Genomic DNA, 26,920 nt, shown 5'->3' on the forward strand with positions numbered 1-26,920 from the left:
CAGCAGTTTAGGACATGCTCTTGGTTGGATAATTCTTCCATTTCCCCGCTGCCTCTCTCCCAGCACACGTTCTCATAGTGGCACAATCCAAAACCCCGCTCAGCCCCCGACTAGCTGTGGGCCCAGGAAAAGACAAGCTAGATGAGCCCATTTCCTCATCTATAAAATGTAAATGATAAGATCAATCTCACAGCGCTGTAACGAAGATAAAAATGAGATTAAAAATTCGAAGGTTCTGTAACCATAGGCAGGGCCCACTAAGAAAGGAAGCGTCTCCACCCCAGGTATTCAGAGCGTGCTCTGTCTTGAAAAGAAAATCAAGGAATCCAGTACATCCAAAGACAAATGTATTCTGTATAATCGCTGCTCGACTAACGAGGCCAAAGTAGGAGTACTCTGCCCTGCTTGTCATGCAAAGGTTTGGATCATCTCAAGCCAACACGTATAAATAAATGGGCCTGCAAACAAACACATGTGAGATGGAAAGACTTTTCACAAAAACACATAATAATAAAAAGCATTAGTCTATAATCGTAACTTCTGAAAACGCTGGGGCAAAAAGAGAGGAGGAAAACAACAAATGGGGAAATGATTACAAGTCCATCCCTATGTTTATAAAATCAGTATCTCACTGAAAGTAAATTTTTCTGTATTTTGTCCACACAGACCAATTTTTGCTCTAACATTATTTCTCCTTTCAGAGATACACTACTGTCATTGTTGCCATTTTAAAAAGTCTTCCTCCAATGTGCTCAAGCTGTGTCTTTCCAAACTCATCCACTACAAACATGAGGTCAGTTTGCATTTTATTCTCCTTCTTGATGTCACTTGACCTCATGTCACTTTCTCTCTCAAACTGTTATGAGCAGTCATGTGCTAAGGACATTTCACATACAGATTAGCTCTAAAGCATTCAAATGAATTATTAAGCCTGACTTTTTTTAAAGTCATAATATGAATACCATACCAGATGGAAGATCATCCAAGGGAAATTCAAACAGTCTGGATTTGTAAACCGAATGAAAATGGAAATCCTCCTGCAATAACAAACAACAGAGATTGAGCACATGCAACCACTTATCCCCAGCCTCAGGCAATGAGAGCTGAAGAAGCAGAGACCCCTAAAAGAAGCATGACTATGCGCCCTCCTGGATTTGGAAAGGCAAAGAGCCACTGTGCAACCCTCCCCCGCCTGGATTCCCCCTGCACCAGAGAAATATCCTATTAGAAACAAAATGCCTCTGCAGACACAGAGGCCAAAGCCTGCAGTAATGGAAAATAAATGAATGAACCTATTCCCCCAAGGAGAAGTAAGACATCTGGGAAAATGGGCTAATGCTTTTTATAACTAGTTCCTTTCTGTGGATCCCTGCCCCACTTTCAGAGTCAGAGAGTTTTGCTAGGCAAAGACTGCAGGGCTAACACTCTTCCGGTATCGGGGAGGAGGATGACTGGTGTAAGCAGATGCCCAAACGGACCTTGCTCCAAAATTCAAATGTCATACAAAGTTCTGTGACAAACCAACAGACAAAAAGTCCTGTTCCATCTAAGAAAAATTAATGAACATTCAAGTAACTACTTCTGGCTTCTTTCCATTAAAAAAACCCAGAATGTCATAAACAGTCAAGTTTCATGATAACTGCCATAAAAACATCACCTGGCCAGGCGAAGTGATACGACAGCCAGTAATAGGCATCCAGAAAACAAAATACAATACAAATAGCTTCTCTTTATGGGTGGCAACACAGTGTGTATTTTTAGAAATTACTTAAGTGTTTGAACACTGTTGCATGACACGATGAAGAATGTTTCTGTGCACAGAGCTAGAATGGAAGTGTATTATCTTTCTCTGCAGTCTATAACATTAACTCAAACCTCTTCTAGTTTTTTTGGAAAATGAATTGTTTCGACTAAAATGAAGGAGAAATTAATAAAACAGATTTCTCTACATTTCACCAGCACAAGGCCTTACAGACAATAGGCAATAGAGAAAAATATGAAATCCAGAAAAGAAAATGAGGTGGAAAATCATGCATCTATTGAGTTGGTGTGTAACAGACTGAATGATGGTGTCCATCCCCACCCTGCCAAATTCATATGTTTAAGCCCTAACTCCTAATGTGACTGTATTTGGAGATTGGGCCTAGGAGAAGGTACTAAAGGTTAAAACAGGTTTCAAGGGTTGGGGCTGGGGTCCTTACAGGAAGAGGAAACACCAAAGCGCGCTCTCTCTCTTTCTCTTTCTCTCTCTCTCTCTCTCTCTCTCTCTCTCTCTCTCTCTCTCTCTGCCATGTGAACACAGAGTAAGAAGGAAGCCATCCCAATCGAAGGGGAGAACCCTCGACAGACGTGGACCCTGCCGGCACCTTCATCTTGGACTTCCAGCCACCACAACTGTGAGAAAATAAATTTCTGTTGTTCAAGCCACCCACTCTCTTATGATGACTGCCTGAGCAAACTAAGACAAATCACAGCACATTATGGTGGAGTTAGAACAAAAATGGAGGCTTCAGAACACCTGAGAAGGAAAGTATTTCCAGTATCTAGAGAAAGAGACAAAGTTTAAAAAACACTTGTGGTTTTGACTTATTCAATATTCAATTATATCCTGACTCTAAAAATATGAAAATAGAGACAAAAAAAAAGGAGGAAAAGGGAAGAGGGAAAGCCCCCAATATAAATTTTCACATTGGCCACAAGAAACAGGAGCACTTACTTGGGAGGTGTCATTCTCTTCTGGTTCAATGAGATAGGTGTGGTTCCCATCATAGAACATTCCACTGCCAAGGACAAGAAAATAATCAGGCATAGCCATCTTGCCTCAGAACAAGATCATTTTAAAATCAACAGCTGCCGAAGGATGAATTCACTTCTCAACACTCACTTCCCAGTCCCACCCATCATCGCCAGTTACACACCACATACCATAGACACACAGACACACACACATTCCCCATATACCACACCACACACACCCTACTTACCACACACCACACACATACACACACACCCCACATATACCCCCACATACCACACATACACAGCACATACAGATTACATACTACATACCACACACCATACCCCACAAACCTCCCAATACCACACCCCACATACACATACACACTGCACCACATCACATGAGGGTAAACACACACACACACACACACACACACACACACACACACACACACCTAAAGGGAAAGGCCCGTTCCTCTGACTCCCCATAAACAGCAGGGTCTCCTCATCCTGACCCTTCTCAGGTTCAGGATTATCATTCTTTAACTGTGGTCCATTATTCCTCCCTCCAACACGTAATTTTAAAACTTTATATGCAAATAGTCACCTGGAGAGCTTGTAAAATTGTAAAACTTTCAGGGCCTCCCTCAGATTTCTTGGCTAAGGCCCAGGAAGCTGCATTTTAAACAAATCCCAGGTGGTTCTGATGCAGGTTGTCAGGGACTACACTGAGAATTGCCTATCTACCACACACCTGAAACATTCTCTGGTAACAAGAGATGATGCATTTCAACAATTTACCATGAGCTAAAAACTTGACACTCATTTGAATTGGTTCCACAAATGTATGAGGGAGGCACACTTATACGTTTGCCTATACTCATTTTACAAGAAATGAAACCAAAGCTCAAAGAGATGAAGTAACGTGACCACATTACATAACCAGGAAGATCAGAGGTGGGAACAGAGAGAGCCCAGGCAGATTGGTTCCTGAACTGCCTATCTGCAGTTGGCTACCTCTTCATCCATTCACTCATTCAGCACACACTTATAGAGCACCTACAATACACTGCTCTAAGTGCTGGGGATACCATAGTGGACAAAACAGATGATTTTTCTGCCCTCATGGTGCTCATGCGCATTGTAGGGAAGACAGACAAAAAATGTATAATCAACAAGTATATATATATATATAGATATAGATAGATATAGATATATAGACATAGATATATATATAGTGTATATATATATATATACTATATATATATACTATATACTATACTATATATATTTATATATACTATATATATACTATATACTATACTATATATATTTATATATACTATATATATACCTATATATACTATATATATATACCTATATATACTATATACTATACTATATATATATATATCTAGATATATCTATATCTAGATATATATATATATAGACATATCTAGATATATATATGGTGGTAAAAAATTCTAGGGAGGAAAATAAAGCAGGTTAAGGACAATAAATTGTGCTAGAGGACTGGGTGTAGAGACCAAAGACAGAAGACTGTTGATTTACATAGAGTCTCAGAGAAAGGCTTTCTAGAGAAGATCTGAAATAAAGGAAGGGAGGATATCTGTGCAAAGAGCATCGAGCCCTAAGTGTGCTCCAGGAACATCAAGGATGCAGTGTGGCTGGAGTAGGGTGGGTGTGAGGAGGGCTCTGAAATGATTATCAGAGGAAGAGTGGGGCCACATGAGGCAGGCCCTTCTAACAGCCCTGGCTTTCATCCTGAGAGACATGTGGATATAAGTTAGCAGAGGGAAACATGATCGCTCTTAAATTTTAAAATAATTGCTCCAACTGCTGTGTTAGAATAGTCTTTAGGATGGCAAGGACAGGAAATGGGGAAATTATAGCAATAATCCAGGTGGAAAAAAAATGGTAGCCACCTAGATCACAATGGCAATGGTGGAGATCGTGAGAACTGGTCAAATTGGGGGTAGTTTTTCAAAATTAGAACACCAATAGGATTTACTAATGAATTTGAATTGGAGTATGCAGGAAAGAGTTGTGTCAATGAAAACTCCAAGGTTTTGACCTGAGCAACTGGTGAGATGGGTTTGCCATTTAGTCAGATAGGAAAAGCTGCAGGAAGGACAGAATGGGCCTTGGAAGCAGGATGCAGGGAGCAGGGCATAAATCTGGAGTTGGGTTTTGATCTCTTAGGCTGAAGATGACTATAAGCCAACTGAGAAATCCTCTGGAGGGCATTTTAAGCTACAGATGGCCTCAGCTCCCACTCAGAGAGATCCTGATGGCCATTCCTTCTAGGAGAACATGGTCTTTCTACTAAGATGAAACCTCTAATGACACTGAAGAAATGTGTCTTATCATTCAGGCATCTGAGAAGGGACAAAGTGTGATCTTCAGGAGTCATTTCTCAGTGTTATGTGGAAATGACTGCATGAGACCCAAACTGGTAAGCATATAATAGTATTTATCTTTTGATGATGGCTTAATGGAATCAGTTGGTTTCCCTGAGCTGTAATCATAATGGCTTTCAGCTCTGCCTCTATCCAAATTCTTTCATTCCTGCTGTAACATCTTCCACATGCCCTCAACTTTCATATACCTTAGAACTGCTTCTCTCACATCTGTAAGGTTTTCCACCAAAGTACACTTTCTGAATTTGGATGACATCACATTTGGAATTTGAAGATAAACAGATGCGATTTGTAAGATATTACTGACAATACACTCCTAAAGAATCAGAGTGGGGGAAGCCTTTTTCAAACAGTAGACCAAATATGACAGCAAACATTCTCTCTGCACCTGTTGAGAACTGGCCAGACCCATCCAGAAAATGGTACAGAACAACCACCCTTTGCCAAAATTCACATGGCTATGCTGATTAAACAGCAAGCAGATTGTTTTGTTTAAATAATCCAGGGTATTATTTCCTCTTGCATTAAGTTGGTGTCCAGTGTGAAAGTCAGTGACCTTTATTGGATCTAAACATCACAATACACAGGGTAAAGAAATCAGATTCTGACATCATGTATATCTAGAAGATTCTGGCTCCCTATATGATAATGTGCCATCACTAACTCTTTAACTATTGAAAAGCATACGTGTTTTATTTGTTTTGAGGATTGACACCTTTCAGTTTTATTTATATAAAATTCCAATAAGTATATCAAGTCCACACAGAGTATACATTTGATAAAAACCAGCATCCAGGACCTATTTATTATAGGCTAATAGAGCTGATTTTTTAAAAGGCTGGATCAAAACAAGATTTTGAAAAGAAACGGCCATTCTTAAAAATTGCCACAAGAGGGCAATAAACTTACATCTGATTCCATTCTTTTAGGTTCCTATAGTTACAGGATTTTGTCATAACATCAAACATACCAGGACCAAAATACTGCCTGTTAGTCCTCTGAATTTGAAAAAAAATGCGCAATCCTGAGAAACTTAACAGAAACCCATGGGGGAAGGGGAGGGAAAAAAAAGAAAAAAAAAAAAAGAGGTTAGAGTGGGAGAGAGCCAAAGCATAAGAGACTCTTAAAAACTGAGAACAAACTGAGGGTTGATGGCCTGGTTGGGAGGGAGGGTAGGGTAGGTGATGGGTATTGAAGAGGGCATCTTTTGGGATGAGCACTGGGTGTTGTATGGAAACCAATTTGACAATAAATTTCATATATTGAAAATATAAATAAATAAATAAAGACTGCTTTCCAAAAAATAAAAATAAAAAATAAAAAAATAAAATAAATAAAAAATAAAAACTTAAAAAATTTAAAAAATTTTTAAAAATGTGCATTTTCTGGTTCTTTATGGAAAATATATATAAATCTGCATCTTCCCCCCCCCTTCATGTTCTTCAACTGAATTCAGTAAATCAAGAAAAATGAGAGATCTATATGTACTTGGTAAATTATTAAAGATGAGTCATGGATGAAATAATCTATTTCATATCCAAATCAATGTAATTGATACAATATAAATTATTTAATATTTAGTAATATCGTCTAAAATATTTGTCAGCAATTTTTTCAGAAAGTAAAATCAACATGAGGATAATTAATAGTAAATTAACAAAATGGATCCAGAGTAAATTTATCCAACACGCTCACGAAGGTCTAAGAACACCCAAACATGCTTATACACAATCCTGACAGTGTTCCTAGACACATGATGCATTTTCTGTTTGTTTTTTTTGTTTCATTTTAAACAGAAAGGTTTCTCACGACAGAGGTAAATTCTACATAGTTAAAACAACTGAAGCTGCCTCAGAGTGATACTCCTGATATAGTCACTAAAGTTTCCTTAAAGTTTCTTTTCCATCCTCCTTCAAATGACTGTGTAAGGTTAGTAGCAAGCTCCTGGTCTACCAGAGTCCCTGGAAGGCAGTGACGCCTTCTCATTGCTTCTTACAACATGCTGTTTGGAAAACTGGAAGACAAAGCGGAATAAGCCCTGGGCAAGATGCTTACATGGGAACTTTGGGTTGAGATGGTAAGAGGAAGAGAAGGAGAAAAAAGCCTCTTCTTTTTTATATCACTATCATACATTTGTTGTCACGAATGTCGATGGGCCCAGGGTACCACTCTTAGCAGAAAGCTGTGCTCATCATGAGATGAGGTGTAACAATTTTATTACTGAAGGGGACTTTAAATTTATTTTTACAGATAAGAAAACCAAGACCATATGAGGCATGGATTCCTGTTTGTAAAAATGTCTCTTTAGTCAAAGACTGTAATCAAAGTAAGTAAAAGTCTTTCAGAGCAAACGATCAGCAGATAGAGGTCTTCCATGCTCTTGGGCATCTGGTGTCATTCCTCTGGTTCCTCATAGTCTCTACCTTCTGCCTCTCGCATACCTACTGCCCAAGTCTGACTGGAGGCACCACTTAGGCAGACTAGCTCGATTTTCCTGGATTTCCCATTAGAACTCTTTCCTAGCATTCTTTAAGACCTGTCTGCCTAGCCCTCTCTCTTGGAAGGCTCTATCAAAGCCTATTCCAGGGCCACTCTACCTACTCAGATGGCATTTCTGCGGAGGCCTCAAGCACTACCTCATTCCCCAGTGCCCACTCTCTATTTGCATTTTTCTGTTACTTTCTCTCTCAAAGAAAACATACCTATCTCATTCCATAGTAGGAAGCTGAGCTAGTTTTAGCTTCCCCCACAGGACTGTGAGCTGTTGTGGACAGGAGTCATGTTCTCATTGCCTCGATTTTCCCAGGGGCTGGCACATAGCAGACACTCAATAACTGCTAGCTACACAAAAAAGCCAGATCTCTAACTTGGGAACTGACAGGATGCATTTTAAATTTTCCAAGCAAAAATTTAACAAAACTAAAGTGCTGGTTTGTTCCACATCAAAAAAAAAAGTAAAACAAGGAAGAACTGAGATGATTTAGCTTCAGTAGAATGCAGAGGAGTGACCACGGTAGCTTCACACGGTGTTAACAAAACAAGTAAGAGCTGGCCACCTGTGTGTCACCATTAGCGACAGAACAGAGGAAGTGGATGTATTCCCATGTTAAACATCAGCAAACATTCTTTGATAATGAAGGTTATGAGAAAGGAAGCAAGGCCCCGAAGAAGGATGAACTCCAGTCCTTGGAGGTTTCCGAGAACAGACAGACGCTCCCACAAGCTTGCTGTGGGTTTTAGGTGGGATTCTGGCCAAACAATGGGCTCCAACACATGAGCTCTTGAGGTGATTTGCAGTCTACTGTCTTTGTACAAGGAGTCAAGAGTTTCCACCTACTAAAATTTCTACTATTCCATAAAAGTATAAAAACTAGCATCAAGAAGGAGTAGGGGCAGAATGGTACCAAGGGTCTAAACACCCAGAGAAACAGAGACCCACATTATGCAAACTGCTCCTGTCCCAACTTGGATGAAACTAGAAAATGCTTCAAACATCACCATAGGATGTCATATCATAACTCCAAAGACCCTGGCCTGTTTCCGCAACTCTAATTTAAAAATCTACCTGGTTTCGAAACCTCAGAAGAAAGTAAGATCAGATCCGTTGCTGATTTAAAATTATTTCTTGACATAAGAATTTTGATTACAGTGCATTAAAAATAAAGAAAATAAGTGACTGAAAGAGTGGATAGTACAAAAAATTGGGGGGACACTTACTGAAGTCCATGGCATGTTGACAATGCAACAAATGAAGCAGGGTTTCCTCGGACACGGCCCTGGTAGTAGCAATGTTCTCCTCCCTGGAAACAGAAACCGAGAGCATAAGCCTCCACCATCGCCAGGAGCATCACCCACGTCATTCCTCAGGTTCCAGTGCACACCACACCTCCATGTCTAAAGCTCTGCAGAATATTTCGTTATTCAGATTAGTGCTATCAGACCTCTTCTAACAGAATTATTCATAAACACTCCAAGCGAGCCAACTCCAAATCAAAAGATGAAGAAATGAAAGTTGACTTAACTTGCCTTTTATGTAGGTGATGATAGAAAGAGCAAAGAAATAGATAGTGAAATACATCTGTGGCTCCTGCATGAGGATCGGTTGAATCATCTATCTCCCCAGTCATGAGAAACTCAACCTAGAGCACCAGCAAGATGATGCTCTTCCACATACAGCTAAGTAAAAATGACTATAAATCATTCCAGAGTCACTAAATTAAACTGATGGAGGAAAATACCTATTTTTATAGTGTTTATAGCAAAACTTGACAAATTTATACTATTTTGTTCTCCAATCATGAATGGCTTTCCCAGGAAGCTGTCTGGGTGGGGTTTGAAATCCCAAACTTTCCTCTAGCAGCTGGTTACATTAACTAAAATCCCATGAGACTCATTTCTTTGGATTAAATGTTCCTGGAAAAGGTAATAGGATAAATCCTCTGCCATCTCAGAGTGGTGCCTCAGTCTTCAAATACCTGCCACTCAGAGCATAGTCTAGAAACCAGCAGCACTAACACCCCCAGGAGCTGGTTAGAAATGCAGTCTCAAACTCCAGCCCCAACCTACCTACTTATTATAATCGGCATTTTAACAAGGCCCCTATTGATCCATATGCACATTAAAATTTGAGAACCATTGTTCTAAATGGCCTCTTCCATTCCCCCACTAATCTCCTATTTCTTCAGAAGCTGAAAGCTGCTACTTCAACTGATCCACTGAGATGTGAAAGAATGAAATCAGAAGGACTTGAAGAATGGATGGTTTAAAGGGGCAAATGCTACCTGCCTTATAGTCTGACTTTAGGACTAATCCTACCTCAAATATTCAGTACTTGACAAGTAGAGGGGAGAGAACAGAAAGACACAGGATGTAACAAGCCTGAAGACATTTTCTGCACTGGAATCCCAAGGAAGGCAGCTGGGCCTGTTAACTTCTGCTCCTCGTGAGATAATCCTACAGGATCTGGGGGACCTCAGCTGCAGTGAGGGGGCAGAGAATAGGCACTCGAGCTAGTCTGCCTAATCCTGTGACATCACCAAATCTCCAAAGGAGTCACTGAGCATCATGAACTGGGGAATGCAGTTGGATTTGATGGACGGTAAGAACAGGGTGGGTACTTCACCTATAAGCCTGGTAGGGGGTATAACCCAATAGGCCACAGACTGTATTTCTGTCCTAGGAAATACAGACAGACACCAACTTTCTGAATAGGGCTGGTTTGGTGTAGATGCTAACTGCATGAGCTATCAGCTCCTTCATTTACTGGCTGTGTGACCTCAGGCAAGTTACAGGCCATCTGGCAAATGGGGGCAACAATTTCAGAGGGGTGTTCAGACCATTAAAGAGGTAAAATGCAGAAAGCGCTTAGAATAATGCTTGCCACTTAGTAAGCACTTAATAAATGCTTGCTACTGTTATAATTACTGTGTGTCAATTATTCAATGTGCATACACAATCACCTTAAATCCCTACATCAATCCTATAAAGAAATATTGCTCCCTCTGTTCTACATAGGAGGTCACAACCTTAAGAGTGAAGGTTGTCCACCTGGGAAGTTGCGAAGTAGAGATGCAAACTTTATGTGAATGTGTAAATGCAAGCCCTGTGTCATTTCCCCTACACTACTTATGAGTTGGGCCTAGAACCTGTAGGGTGTCTAGTGAAAATCTAACCTTTCCCCCAGGCTGCTTCTTTAGGGGTTTTGTTTGTTTTAATTTATTTTTTGAGTAGAGCTAGGAGTAAATTTAAGAGTTTAAAATATCTTCTGTTGTGAATTATCCATAACATTAGATTGTAAATTAGAACTCACTGTTTCAAAAGACCTTGTTTTCCTGGAAACATCTAATTGGACCAACAACACTCTAGCTTTCTACTCAACAGACAAGAGGGGCCAAGAGTCAATGGGGTCACCTGGATAGAGAGATAATTCTATCTAAAAATGTTTCCCTCTATTGGATAGTTACTAAATAACCCCATCAGATCTCTTTCTGAAGTCTAAGACTGTAGTGAACAGCAGATATAAAGATAGTAGAAACAGGTGGCTCAGTTGGTTGAGCATCCAGCTCTTAGTTTCCGCTCATGTCATGATCTCACAGTTTGTGGGTTCAAGCCTTGTGTCAGGCTCTTTGCCAACAATGCAGGGCCTGCTTGGAGTTCTCTATCTCCCTCTCTCTCTACCCCTCCCCTGTGCGCTCTCTCTCTCTCTCTCTCAAAAAAAAAAACAAAACAAAACAAAAAAAACTTAGAAAAAAAGCAGAAACAAAAAAGATAATCACAAGAATTATGGTATCAAATTAGGGAACAATGGAAGTTGACAAGTCACTGTACGTGGGGAAAATATGTCAGAGGGAAAGGCACATAAGAAATCTTTTATAAACTACTAAAGTTTTCTTTAAAATGCCAACTCTGGAAACATGTTATAATAAATCATAAAAAAAAAAGAATTCATGTTTTAAAACAACCTTCCAATATACTGGGACTAAATAGATGATTAGATAATGGAAAACAATCTTTCACTAATTTCTGATTCTGAAAAATAGGAGTCAATCCAAAAACAGCATATGATTGAGACCCATCTGCACAAAAGCCTAACACTGCAAATGAAGCGAAGAGCTCAATATGGTTGACTCATTATCAAATGTTTCCATGACACTTCAAGAGAAGCACAAACAACAGGGGGTAAAATCTCTTCAGTTGGGCTATTTACAATTCCTATCCTGAGGCTCTTCACTGATGGTACATGCAATTCTTCTAAATACTGATGAGAATTAATTTCTGTGTTGTGATTTTTTAAGGGATTATTAACCAGATAGCAATAGTTATTAAAATAAGAACTAAAGCAATGAAGTTTTACATTGAAATTATTAATTTATTATTAAAATAAATAAAATAAGTATTGCTTCTCAGCCTTTTGGGTAAGATCAAGTGTAAAATACATAAAATAAATTTAATAGATTTTGAGTTTTTACGTAACTTTTTATCCAGTATTTTTTTTTGTTTACCCAGTATTTAAAAATTAAAACATGCTTACAGAAAAATTCTAAGAATTCAGGAGGTACATGACAAAGAGTAAAAAAATATCTCCTTCATAAACACTGTCCAGGCTATAGATGACTCCTAAAAAGTAAGCATGTTTGGCAGATTTTGTGTGCTGTATCAGGAATGGTCTGTATGGTATATTTAAGGAAATACCTAAATACACAGATATCTATTTCAGTGCACAAATGGGTTGTACACTGGGCACACTGTTCTGCCACTTAATTTTTTTCCTTTAAGGTAACCTCGACATCTTTGTATATCAATATCTCATTCTTCCAGTGATGGCATAATATTCCATTAGAGGGGTGAACCATGATTTATTTAAATAGTCCTGTACTAACAGACATTTAGATTATCTCCATATTTGTTTGTCGTCATAAACAACATTGCAAACATCCTTTAACATATTTTGTGCAATTCTGTCGCTATGTCTGTAGAACACATTACTAGATGTGGATCTGGCAGGTCAAAAAATATGTGCATTTTAAATTTTAAAAAATACTTTAAGAAGCAAATAAAATTGTGTATCTTTGCACTTATATCTTAAAAGAGGCACTCCATTTGAAAATAATATACTTGTATCTTAAAAGAGGCACTCCATTTGAAAATAAAAACAGTATACTGCAAAAAAGATGACTCCTTAAGCCAACTTTCTCGAGTATTATCAATTATAAAAGTTCTCCATATCTTCATACAACTTTCTTGAGGAACCAGATGCTTTATGAAAGTAGGTATTATAAATAATAATCTAAGACAGATGTAGGAAAAGAAAAAAGCCAGCAGTACATCCTAATAGAGTTCGGCTCTTTATCCAACTGCCAGTCAGAGCTTTATTCCTTAAAGTCTCTTTTGTTCCAGAAATAAATCCACTGTCATTGAAACTTTCTTCGTACTCCTTGATTTAGTAACACAATCATAACAGTACAGATGTTTATTTTTAGCTAATTAAATAGTTATAGCTAAAAAAAATTACCCACCTCTATAAAAATGAACTGTATGATAGCTCCATTGGTTTACTTCCCCCTGGACAACAGGCTTATTGTAATTTTTATTCTAAGGAAGTCAAAATAATCACTTACTTGCAATATTCAAAGACAAACCACATTTTTATTAAATAGCCAGAAAGATCTCAAAACAGAAACAGTTTATTATAAATATGATAAACTGAAAGCACTAAGGAAGTTACACAGACTGGGTTACAAAACTATAAAAATCCAATAAAGGGAACCAATTGGAGCGCAGCACCAAGGCCACAGTCATTTGCCCTCCATTCAGACCCTCAAAGGAAATTCTGCAACTTTCATCAGTTCCAAGAGTGGAGCCAGGGTTACCTCCTCTAAAGAGCCTTCTCTGAATCCCTCCTCTTCACAAATTACTCTTCCTAAACCTCTTTGAATTTTCATATATTTCCAGGTCTGTACTCCACCTCATTACTATGTCCCCCACTAGACCATGGTGTCTGTTTATATCTCCAAGTGTGCTGTTAGAAAACTGTGAATCTCAAGTTTCCTCATCAATAAAATGGGGATAATATCTACCCACACTGCTTCACAGACAAATGCGAAGGATTCCAGGAGATAACAAATTAAAGTCCACTGTAAACTGCTATATAAATAGGTGAGAGGTGCAGTCGGGGAATATTTACTCAATGAAAGATTCTATCATGCCCCTTGAGCTAGGATTCTGTTAATTTATTGTCAAGACGAACAATTCAGGGCATTGATTAATAGGAATACACCAGAACAGTGGTTCTAAATCTTGGCTGCATATCAGAATCACCTGGGGAGGTTTTAAAATCCCATTGGGGTGCCTGGGTGGCTGAGTTAAGCGACTGATTTATGGCTCAGGCCATGATCTCCTGGTACCTGAGTTTGAGCCCTGAACCACATTCTGTGCTGACAGGGCAGAGCCTGGAGCCTGCTTTGGATTCTTTGTCTCCTTCTCTTTGCCCCTCCCCGCGCCCCCCCCCCCCCCCCTTTCACTCTGACTCTGTCTCTTTCTCTCTCTCTCTCTCAAAAATAAATAAACATTAAAAAAAATTTTTTTAGGGGCATCTGGGTGGCTCAGTCGGTTAACTGTGTGACTTCAGCTCAGGTCATGATTTCATGGTCTGTGAGTTCGAGCCCCGCATCAGGGTCTGTGCTGACAGGGCAGAGCCTGGAGCCTGCTTTGGATTCTGTGTCTCCCCCTCTTTCTACCCCTCCCCTGCTCATGCTCTGTCTCTCTCTAAAAAATAAACAAACATTAAAAAAAATTTTTTTAGTCCCAATGCCCAGGCCATACTCCAAATCAATTAAGCCATAATCTCTGGAGACAGGGCCCAGGCATCAGCAACTTTATAAATGTTCTCAGTGATTCAATGAAGCTGCAGTGGTTGAGAAGCCCTGCACTGGAGAACAGTTGCTCAGGAGCAGTGGTTCCCAAAACTATTCCCCAAAGCAAAGCCTCACTGTGATAGGCTTTGTGAACCAAATGATTCCCAGGCCTTTCCTCAGACTTACTGAAGCAGAACATCCAAGGAGGTAGGGCTCTAGGTTTTTTAGAATTGCAAAAAGTTCCCCAGGTGGTTTTGAATATTGTATTTGGAATTACTAACCTAAAAATACTCAACCCAATAGGAAATCATCCCCATGTAGGCACATGGGTGGCTCAGTCAGCTGAGCATCCAACTCATGGTTTCAGCTCAGGTCATGATCTCATGGTTCACAGGTTTGAGCCCTAAGTCAGGCTTCATGCTGACGGTGTGCAGCCTACTTGAAATTCTCCCTCTCTCTCTCTCTCTCTCTGCCCCAACCTCCCCACCACCCAGCTCACACTCTACTCCTGCTCTCTCAAAATAAACTTAAAAAAAGCAGTTTCCATCACAATAACATGTACTTGTTAGAAATACAAGTTCCTGGGGCCCCTGGGTGGCTTAGTCAGTTGGGCGTCTGACTCTTGATTTTGGCTCAGGTCATGATCTCATGATTCCTGGGTTCGAACTGCACATCAGGCTCTGCAATGACAGCATGGAGCCTGCTTAGGATTCTTCCTTTCTTTCTCTCTGTCCCTCCCCGACTCATGCTGTCTCTCTCTCACATGAAATAAATAAATAAATGAATGAATGAGAAAGAAAGAAAGAAGGAAGGAAGGAAGGAAGGAAGGAAGGAAGGAAGGAAGGAAGGAAGGAAGGAAGGAAGGAAGAAAGAAATTCTCAAGCCTCACCCTAGACTTAATCCAATCCGATGGTCTGGGGATGTTTTCGCCAACCCGCCAGCTGACTTCAATGCACTCTAGACTTTGAGAACAACTGCTTTACACCACACCTGTCCTCAGAGCCCCTCACTGCTGAGCTCCCTGAAATCGTACACTAGTTCCTCAGCAGATTCTTAATGAAGCAGAAAGGACGTAAACAGCCACAGCTCTTCTCCACTCCTTTTCCTGTTTTCCCCAGAGCAGCCGGCTTTATAAGAAACAATATGGAAGGTTAAAGGTGAGCCAAGAATATGTGAGAGTTCTACTGTGGACAGAGTCATGAAAAGCAGCACTACTTTTTGTAGGTGAGGTGCTGGTAAGTAGGATGCTTTGGCCTGCATTACAAAACCCAGAGTGATCAATTGTCCTGGTTAGATTAAGATCAAGGGGGCCTCACAGGATGCAAGTTATTCAGTGCTACATCCATGAAAACCACAGGAAAATAAAGATGATGTGGTCACCATAAAAGGGACATGGCCAGTGGAGACACTACCAGATCAAATTGTCAACCTGGAAACCCTTGTGTTCCTGCTCTGCTCCCTGGGTCATAGCCCTCTCCCTGTCCATGGGTACCAGTTCCAGGACCAGCCTTCTGCCTTGCAGATCAGGGCTTATTCCAGTCATCCTTGTCTATGGGTGAGATCTCTGCTCACTCTAGCACAGTGGTTCTGAGCCCTGGACATACATTAATATCACAGGGGAAGCTTTTAAAACAATACCAAGGCTCACTTCATACCAGTTATATTAGAATCTCTACAGGTGGGACCTGGCATTTTTAAAATCTATCCAGATGATTCCAATATGCTGCCATAGTTGAGAAGCTATGCTCTAGCCAATACCCCTTTGCAAGAACTGAAGCCCTGCTGTTGAACTTTACTGTATACTAGATTCCTCCCAGGCATGTGCACTCCCCAGACTTCTGTTTGTGGCCACGCTGCTGAAATCTATTCCACCAGGTGCTTGCCTACAATAACCTATTTCCAATTTCCTCTTGAGTAGTATCAACATGAGGAACCCACCCTTTTCTTACCTTTACCCTCCCTCCCAATGGTGACAAATGGTGCTTTCAGTCATTATTCAGTCAGGAGTATACCACATCTCCCTAGTGCCATCTGCATCAAGGAAATTCCTAGAAAAGCAAAATCTTATTATGTTGGAGAGGATCTACCAACCCACCTGGATTAAAATTCATAATTTGGGATTACAAAGAATCAGAGCAGATTCGCAGAAGTGACATAGGCTAAACACCTCTTCAGGTACAAAGTATAAGAGTATTTGATTCTACAGGCTCTCAAAGAAAAGTGTAGAGAAAGATAATCTCATCTCATTTTACAGTAAGTTAAAAATTAAAGAACACTACCACATGGTGGTTCCCAAATGCCAATAATCCATGGGTCTATACTAATGCAGGTCAAAATCTCTACCAGTTCATGCCAAAATGAGAAAAATAATTACAATGTTGTCAGTTTTTCATAAAGCTAAATGTACTTAATTTTTATATAACTTCCCGTTGTTTTGAGATTAGTCCATTCCTTCCCTTTGATTATTAAACTTAAGCATTTTTAAATTTTTTAAAAATCTTTATTTTCAGGGTAATTTTAGACACAAAAAAGTTGCAAAGATGGTGCACAGAGTTCTAGAATACCTAATCACCCAGTTTCTCCCACAGTTAACATCTTACATTACCTGAGTACATTTGTAAAAACTAAGAAATTGACCTCAGTAGATTACTATTTAATAGACTTTGAGCACTGAGATTTTACCAGTGTTTCCACTAATTTCCTCTTTCTGTTCCAGGATCCCTAACCCAGGGTACTATACTGCATTAGTTGTCATACTCATTTTCTGTGAATTGGTGACAATAGCAAATAGAATTTAATATGAAAGATTGTTTCCTATACAGTGAAAATTAAAAGACTGGCAATCCTATAATGATCTCCATAATTTGTTTTGTTAGTTTGCTGGGCTATGAAATATAACTCTAGGATGAATAGTATAAGTGAATACTTCCTAGGCTTTAACTTCACTCACACTATAAGTTTTCAAAAGATTTTTTTAACACCCTTATGTAATCAGCTTAATTTAGGTGACTGGTTAAAAATATATTTTTTAAAATAACCCATGGACATAAATTCCAGGGGCGCCTGGGTGGCTCAGTCGGTTAAGCGGCCGACTTCGGCTCAGGTCATGATCTCACGGTCTGTGAGTTCGAGCCCCGCATCGGGCTCTGTGCTGACAGCTCAGAGCCCGGAGCCCGTTTCAGATTCTGTGTCTCCCTCTCTCTCTGACCCTCCCCTGTTCATGCTCTGTCTCTGTCTCAAAAATAAATAAACGTTAAAAAAAAAAAATTTAAATAACCCATGGACATAAATTCTAAAAGATTAGTCAATAACACTTTGCTATAATAAAAATCTAGGACCCTTTGTTTTCTGTGATTGTTCTGGACTATCCTTTCAAGGATGTTCATATAATGGACGGCCTTGAAAGATAGAGATATCTCCCTCTAGAGCAAAAAGCTAAACATGTTTACTTCCTATTTTTTTTTTATATTTACTTATTTTTGAGAGACAGAGAGAGACAGAGCGTGAGCAAGGGAGGGGCAGAGAGAGAGAGAGAGAGACAGAATCAAAAGCAGGTTCCAGGCTCTGAGCTGTCAGAACAGAGCCCGACACAGGGCTCGAACCCATGAACTGTGAGATCATGACCTGAGCTGAAGTCGGACACTTAACTGATTGAGCCACCCAGGTGCCCCTGCTTCCTATTATAAAAGATCTAGGTTTCCTAAATTCAGAATTTCTCTCTAGTAACATGACACACCATGTGTGCAGGTGTCACCCAGTCCCTCTGTTAGCCCCTGGGAATTAAGGCTCAAGACACAAATAAAAGAAAACGTTGATGTTCTGGCTATTGCTATTGCTATGAGATATAAAGTCCTTTGTCTCTGACCCGGGACCTCCTCTCTTCTGTTAACACAGATGAAATTGCAGCAGGCTAACTTGTTAAACTGAAAGTAGGATAAAATCTCAGACCTTCAGAGTTCTGGAAATTGGGATTTCCATCTTTCTCTGAAGGTTAGGAGATTTGCTAACAGTGAGCCTTAGTCCCATACTTCCATCTTCCTGTAGGACAAAAATCAGCTGAAGATGAAAAAGGCACACATTGCCCATTTTATCACAGCTAGCCACTCTCTCATTTATACTACTGGTTGATACCTTTGGATATTTGTGCTTGCCACCCTATTCCATGGTATGGTTATCTGAGCAGCAACCAAATTACAGGCTTACTCCAACATCTGGAGCTAATGGGTCATTCAAAATTTGTGCACTGTTTTAATATTCACTGATAAGCACTAGGATTTTGCAGCAACATCATTAATCAAAAAACATTTTAAAAACTAATAGATAAATCTAGCTGACAAAAAAAGAGAATTATTTCATTTAAAGATTACATGGTTCCTGTTAAAGAACCATGTAATGGTTCTCTTTAACATGGTTCCATGTTAAAGAGAAAAAGATGTATATTACTGTAGCAAAAGTTACTACAAGAAAGGAAAAAAGAGAACTAGAAAGTCACTGGATATAAATAAAGGTGATAAGGAAAGAGTCTTATTGGAAGGTGGTGAACATCACAGAAAATGAGGGCCATAACTTTCTTACGAGCTCTCAGGTTTAAAAAAAAAAAATCCCACTAGGGACCTAGTGAACTTAAAATCTATTTTTATCGTTGTGCAGGAGTCTTTCCTTATACTGATTTCCCCTGGGTAATGTCAGTTAAGGAAAATAAAGTATGAAAACTATGATAAGTTCCCAGGAGTTCCAGCTCACAAGTACCCTAAGTGAACAACTGGTAGTCTTTTGGGATGCAATGCATTTCCAAAATGTACAGACTTAGTTCTTTCTCCTCTTGGATATTGGTCCAGGCACCTCCAGCACATATTCTAAATGTTTTTACATTAGTTATGATCAAAATGCCTTCTGTATTAGTTTCTCAGGTTGGCTATAACAAATTAACAAATTACCAAATTACCTGGGTGGCTTAAAATGGAAATGTATACTCTCACAGCACTGGAGGCTAGGAGTCTGAAATCAAGGTGTTAGCAGAGCCATGCTCCTTCTGAAGACCCTTGGAAAGAATCCCCCTTGTTTCTCCCTAAGTTCCTGTGGTTGCCAAGAATCCTCTATGTTCCCTGACTCGTACACACATCCTCCAGCCTCTGCGTTGTCTTCACATTGTGTTTTCCTTGTGTGTTTATGTCTCTAAGTTTCCCTCTTTTTTTTTTTAATTTATTTAAGTTTTTATTTATTTATTTTTAAGAGAGAGAAAGCACAAGGGCGGGGGGGGGGGGCGGGCAGAGACAGAGGGAGAGAGAGAGAATCCCAAGCAGGCTCTGCACTCTCAGCCCAGAGACCTATGTGGGTCTCGAACCCACAAACTGAACCTGAACTGAAGTCCAAGACTTAAAAGATTGAGCCACCCAGGGGCCCCTAAGCTTCCCTCTTATAAGGACACCAGCAATGTGATTATGGACCTCTTTGTAATTTGATTATAATCTGAAAAGATCCTATTTGCAGAAAAAAGGTCACATTCACAGATAACAGGCACATGAATTTTGAAGGTACACTCACTATTCAACACAGTACAACTTCTCATCAAGTGAATGTTTAGATTTCTAAATCCAGGGATTTTGCTTCTAAGAAGATTGGCTCAATGGAATAAACTGGAGGCGTCCAGCTTCATTCATTTAATAAGATTAAAATGTATCCTAATTACCTCTAGCCAGCCATTCTATTTTCCCATAACTTCATTTAAAAATGCTCGCCATTATTTTTACACAAATAATATGGTAAATCTGACCTTCAGTTCCCTTATTAAGTCAAACAGAGCTTCCCAAATTGCTTATTTTTAACCAGAAAATAGGCAAGAGAAATTATTTTTCAGCTGTCAGGTAATTATGACACTCATCAATATAACAATGTCTTCTTAGACTGCTAAAAAAATATTCAGTTCCCACAAAGTGCTCCTCTGCAACAAATTACTGTAATACAGACAGGGTACTTATCAGGTACTGTGAGATGCACTTCTAAATTGGGAGAATGGAAAATCAATGTGGACCACATACAGTGACTATATAATTACAAACTCATGAAATTATAACTCTTTCCAGGAAATTATTACATCATTGTATCTTTTTAAAATAACAGAAGTTTAAATCAATTGCTCTATATGAATTTTTTAGCATAAGAGATGTATATTATCTAAAACTTTATTCTGTAGTTGATGTCTGAACATTAACATTGAGAAATATAACTGATTAGGAGATAGTTCTGCAAAAAGAAAGCATATGTGGCATCCCTAAAATGAAGAAAAAGATTATGTTACATCTGAAAAGAAGACTTTTGTTGTTGTTTTCTTGTCCTTTTTCTCCCCCCCCTAAGAAAAATGAGGGTCTGGGGTAAGGAGAAAAAGGACTTTTTTCCCTCACTTCTACCATGAATTTATCCTCCTTTATTTTCATTTCCATTCTATCATTCTCCCTCTACTCCTTTTCTGAAGAAGTAAGGATAAGCAGCATCCTTTTCCCCTCTTATACCTTGAGTCTCAAACACTTGAGCTCAAGAACTCAACACCAGCATTCAGCATTCCTTCCCTGGATGATTGTGAATTAGCTCAGGGCGGATTTAAATGCACATACAAAAAACTGACTTTGTAAGGAGGAACTTCTTAAGCAATGTCCTTCAGAGAGACAAACTGGTATATTTAAGGCTGTATCTGATGAAAAGTGAAATTAAGTTTGGAAAAGTAAGTGTTGTTGTTTTTTGTTTTTCCCCCAGCAACTGTTTCTGTGGACACAGGTTGGTCATTTGCCATGTTTTTGTTGCTTATTTTCTTGTAAAATGAAAGTGGGAGTTGAATTACATGGTATCTATGATTTGTAATCTATTTTTTATTATTGTTTTTTGTTTGTTTTTGTAATTTACTTTTAAAAAATCAAAGATTACCAACTTTTTTCTTTTAAATACCAGGCCAACTTCCGAAAATTCAGTATCTTATATACAGCACTTAGCATAAAGCAATAAAATTGAAAAACAATAACATAAGATTTGGAAATGTTTTTAATGTTTAATACAAAATTTTTAAACAATTTAAAAATTGTTTCTAAAATCTAAATAATTTCTGAGTCAACTGAAGGTTGATGGGTGTGGGGGCTGGGGGTGTGGGGAAATGAGTGATGGGGATTGAGGGCACTTGTTGGGATGAGCACTGGGTGATGTATGTAAGTGATAAATCACAGGAATCTACCACTGAAGCCAAGACTACACTGTATGTTAGCTAACTTGAGAATAAATTAAAAATAAAAATAATAAATAAATAAATAAATAAATAAATAAATAAATAAATAATTTGTGAGTCATATAAAAGTCATGGTATAGGGGCACCTGGGTGGCTCAGTCAGTTAAGCATTCCAACTCTTAATTTCGGCTCAAGTCATGATCTATGCATTTGTGAAATTGAGCCTCACCTCGGGCTCTGCACTGACCGTGCAGAGACTGCTTGGTATTATCTCTCTACCTCTCTCTCTCTGTCCCTCCCCTGTTTGTGTGTGCTCTCTCTTTAAATAAGTAAATAAATACATTTTTTAAAAAAGTCATGGTTATAAATTACGGAAAAAATGTATATGGACAACAAAAAAATGTAGGTATCAGAACTTCATGAATACTGCTAAAATAGTACTTAAGAGTAAATTTTACATTCCTAGATGCTTACAGAAAATAGGATTGATAATGAATCAGCTAAACATTTAACTCAATGAGTTATGAAAAGAACAAAGAGAAGTGCTTTTAAAGTAAAAGCAGTAAACATTAATAACAAAAGTAAAGCTGATTCTTTGAAAAAATGTTTTAAAAAAAGTTTCAGGATTGATCAAGTAAAAGAGTAAAAGCATAAACAAATGGAAATAAAATAGGAGACACAACAATATAGAATTCAATTTTAAAAACCTTGAGAAGATTTGAAACAAATATAGGAAAATACTAACATGTTAAGTGTATACATGGATATGTTATAATATATGCAATTTTTAATGTTTTAAGTATTTCAAAATTATAGGAATTTATATCACAGGTCAGCTGCTGATAGCTTATGATTTTCAATTTAAAATTGACTTAGAAGTGGCTCTAAAATACTTTGGAAAGGAAACACGTGTGGATGTGAGCCTCAGCACAGGTGACGAACTTAGCACTAGGTGAGCAGATGTGAGGCTCACAATCTGGTTCTTGGTATTCCTGTTTATAGTTACTGCATCCTTTTATGGCAGGGGGAGAAACAGGATCTCTCACACCTGTCCAAACTGGACTTCGCCCCACACAGTGTTGGGTGAATAGGAGCAACTACCGTATTTCCTAACGATGGGCTTAATTCATTCACTTATTTTTTTTGTTCAACAGATATTTATTGTCTTCTAGGCACACAACATGCTGAAGGCTAGGTACACACTACAAGTTTCCACAGGAGCTTACTCTTGGAGTAACTTCTCACGGAATGTACAGTCTAGAGGCACAGACGATTGTTTTATTGTGAAGCAGAGTGTGAAGGATAGCTTTTGTTGATACGGCAGTGCCTCCTGTGCCCTGAGTAGGATCAGAAACCGGCAGGAAGAATGGGCAGAAGCCACCAAAGGCCTAGCTAGAAATTCTTTACAAACTGTCACTCTACCTTAATAATAATATCAAAACTGATATTTATGGAGCACTTTCTCTACCCAAAGCTCTGGGCTACATGTTTGTCTTACTCATTTCATAGACGAGGAAAATGAACAAAGAAGGAATAAGGACTGTCCAAGGTCCTACAAATACAAACTGGCAGAGTCAGGATATGAATCTAAATTCATAGACTAATTCTTGAACTAAATTCAAGACTGTCTAGCCTTAATGATACTGTCAGTCTTTAAGCTTTACTGCTTCCAAACTACAGACCTGTTCTGGACTTCGAAACAAAAGAAGTGCTTAATTATATCTGTTAACACTACTCAAGAAAAATTGAAAAAAAAATTGTTTTTTAATCAGAAAAGGAGCATGAAAAAGCTCAAGAAGATAGCGCTTACTCTGCACAAAAATCTAATTGCCATGTGGAATGTCTACTGACCCCACTCAGAATTACCAAAGCCACTATTCTGCTTTCCAGAGACAGTTAAAAGTACTCTTCCAGATTTTCGAGAATATTGAGAAAAGAGAAAAATCAATGTGTAAACCCAAAGGCAGGATTGGTCCAATTCTTGTAGGTCATACCTGATTTCTTTGAGTTGAGGCTCTGGTCACAGATCATACTCCTGCTTTGATCCTATCCCTTCTTGTACCACCTCCTGCTCTATCCACCCTCTCTGGTTTCTTTCAGTTTCTCTAAGGCACCAAGATCCTGCATCAGGGCCTCTGGATCCTTACACATGCTAATTTCACTGCCTGCAAAGCTGTTCCTCTCGCTTTTCACCTGCCTGTTACTTATTTTTCAAACTTCAGAATTCATATCATTTCCTTAAGGAAGGCTTTCCTAACCAAGCAGACTAGATGAGGTCTCCCATAAAATGCTTTCGGGACGTGGACTTAATTCCCTTTACAGCACTTTCATAACTGCCATTTGAAAAGCTCTTTTGGTAGTTATTTTCATTATGCCTGTCATCCCCACTGAACTGTAAGTGTTGAGAGAGAGAAGTGTATCATACTATTCATAGCTACATCCCTAAGCTGATGGCAAGCACTCAATATATATCTATTGAAAGAAGGAGAAGTGAGAACACAAACAGGGTATCTGAGAATTTAGGTCTTTTCCCACTGTCATAAATCTCTAATGTCACATTTCATAGTTCCTTAAACTCCACATGGGTAAGTTTTCAGAAGTTTCCCATAGGGATAATCAGGTCCACTTGGATCTACCTCCCATTCTAACTCTTACATGCAACAAAAAGGCTGTTATGATAAAACATCAAAAGGAGCCCTGATCAATTACCCCTCCAAAATGGCTCAAACCACTCAAAGCTAAGGTACTTATTCTCTGGTCATTATTACCTGTTCTTATTTTTACAGTGGCCACTTATTCACTGGAAAATAAGCATTTTTTATAAATGAGTAAGAAAATAACACTAGGACAACACAGGGAATAATCTATGATTTTTTTTTTTTTTGCTTCAAACCAGTTTCAAACTTGTCAAAAACATTTCCACAACTTCCTGTTCAATCATAATTACTCTAGTAATTGTTCACTCTAAATTCAAAAAAAATTGCAACAGTAGATTTATATAAGACATTATATAATGAAAAATTAACTCTATGATTAGAGTTAGAAGGAACAACATTCTATTACAAAATAGTTAATTGGTTCTAAACATAGAAATACCATTAGTTAGTGCTACTTTTAATTTTAACTTACGGCTGAACATGTCTTTTTAAGTTTATGGATAACACTTTGAATATTAACAGATGAAATAATTATTTAGGGACTTAATTGGAAAAAATATTACACTAGAAAGAAAAGAAATAGGACTTTCTACTCAAACTGGTTACAAACAGAGCTTTGAAATAGAACTCACACTGATACCAGCTGTCACTTTTCATTTCTCCCTGCTCCTAGCCCTAAGACACCTGACCTGTATAAACTGGTAATGGGCCAATATATTTTCTTCAGGCTACAAAGTTAAGACTACTTGCAATCTTAACAATGCCATTAAGGTAGCTGATGCATTATACATGATGATGGACCTACAGCAACCCTGCTTTAGTCCCAAGGGAAAGGAAAATTTACTTAATCCCCAAAGAATTTCTTCCTATAATGCAAAGAGAATCAAATCGTGAAATGTGAGACCTTCCTGAAACCACACTGATTACAAGATGGCAGAGGAGCATATGTCTGCATAAGCTTGCCAAGGGAAAAATGCACACACTGTCCAGCTCATCAAAAGAACACTAAAATAGAGACTAGCTGTGGCTAAAAAATAAAGTTAGGAAACATACCCAGAATAAATATCACATGTAAGGAAGAAACAAACACTTTAGAATTTTTAAATTAAATTTGTGTAGCTCTTTAACTCTTCCGTGGGGGGGGGGGGGGGGGCGTGTGGGTGCACACACATGGGGAAAGAAAAGGGAATGGGTATTTTGAAGCAGGCTGGCAGAAATATAATCAAATATCTTCTAGTCTCTTGGCACGATGATGATACGTTTCGGCTTAGTTACTCTTGTCCATAGAACTTCACATTTCCTCCAGATGCAAATAAATTTACACATAGGCATAAGATGGGCATAAGAACCCAGCCATGTGTTTGCCATGTGCAAGACAGTAACATATTTCAAAGGGTTATAATTTAGCAGCCTTGGCAAATTCCTATACTGAATGGTAGTCTAACCTCTATGGAGAACAAAGAATAGTTAAAAATAAATCTCAAGAGAATGGGGCACCTGGTTTGCTCAGTAGGTTATGCATCTGACTTCGGCTCAGGTCACGATCTCATGGCTCTTGAGTTTGAGCCCCGTGTCGGGCTCCGTGCTGACAGCTCAGAGCCAGGAAACTGCTTTGGATTCTGTGTCTCCCTCTCTCTCTGTTCCTCCCTCACTCACGCTCTGTCTCTTAAAAATGAATAAACACTAAAAAAAATTGTTTTTAATAAGTAAATAATCCCCAAGGGAAAATGGCTAAAAATACAGGGCTTCCTTAGAAGGCATTTGGTTTTCTTTAGAATAGAAATTTTATATTTAGAATAATTGAAATTCACCTAAACCAAATGATTACATCTTCACTATATGGCTTACTGAAACAAGTGCCAATGGAGAGTTAATTGCAAATGGTAAACTGAAGTGTTATAACTTAAATATTTGTATTCTGATTCCTCTGTTATTATTTGTTTCCATACAGAAAGTAGACTATAGTGGAAAATAGTAGGAATTCTGGCACCAGACTACTTGGATTTAAATTCTTGGGCAAGTTAGTTATTAAACTTTCTGTGTCTTTGTTTCTTCCCTGCAAAATGAGGATAACAATGGTACTATTGGAGGATACATAACTTAGCGTATGTGAAATTTTTATTAGACTAGTATCCAGCACACAGTTAGTACCACACCACCATCTGCTATTTCTTCAACTGCCACCAGTACTTCTAATCTTATTATTCCTCAGTCCAGTTACCAGTATTGATCCCATCAGAATATCAATATGATTCAAAGAGGTACAGATCGCATAAAACAAAACATCCCTGATGGTAAAATGAGCATCCATGGGGTAATAATTATTCATTTGCAAAAATGCAGAATTTTGAGAATGATATAAAACAGAAGCACAGCTAGGGATTTTATTTTTCAATTCCATTAAGGTGAGTACAGTTAGCTGGAAAGAACATGCTACCAATAGCCTTAAGGAAGCAAAATGAGTTTGGCTTTTAAGGAGAATTGGTTAACTCCTGCAAGCAGCTAACATTAAAACCACTGGCA

General features: G+C 38.6%; 1 protein-coding gene across 22 annotated transcripts in view; it reads right to left on the reverse strand.

Moving 5' to 3' along the window:
* ADAM22 (ADAM metallopeptidase domain 22) overlaps window positions 1–26,920 on the reverse strand; it is a 237,456-nt gene that overhangs the window by 78,852 nt on the left and 131,684 nt on the right. For all 22 annotated transcript variants that reach the window (XR_009260505.1, XM_058725175.1, XM_058725184.1 and 19 more), the window contains exons 5-7: window positions 8,895–8,977; window positions 2,717–2,780; window positions 968–1,037 (exon numbers count right to left, since the gene is read on the reverse strand). Coding sequence is in view for 21 of the 22 variants with exons in the window: in XM_058725175.1 (XP_058581158.1) it covers window positions 968–1,037; window positions 2,717–2,780; window positions 8,895–8,977 (217 nt within the window). In the remaining variant the exon portion in view is untranslated. The remainder of the gene's footprint in view (window positions 1–967; window positions 1,038–2,716; window positions 2,781–8,894; window positions 8,978–26,920) is intronic.

This window comes from Neofelis nebulosa, chromosome 4 (genome assembly GCF_028018385.1).
Source record: "Neofelis nebulosa isolate mNeoNeb1 chromosome 4, mNeoNeb1.pri, whole genome shotgun sequence".
Classification (NCBI taxonomy): Eukaryota; Metazoa; Chordata; class Mammalia; order Carnivora; family Felidae; genus Neofelis; species Neofelis nebulosa.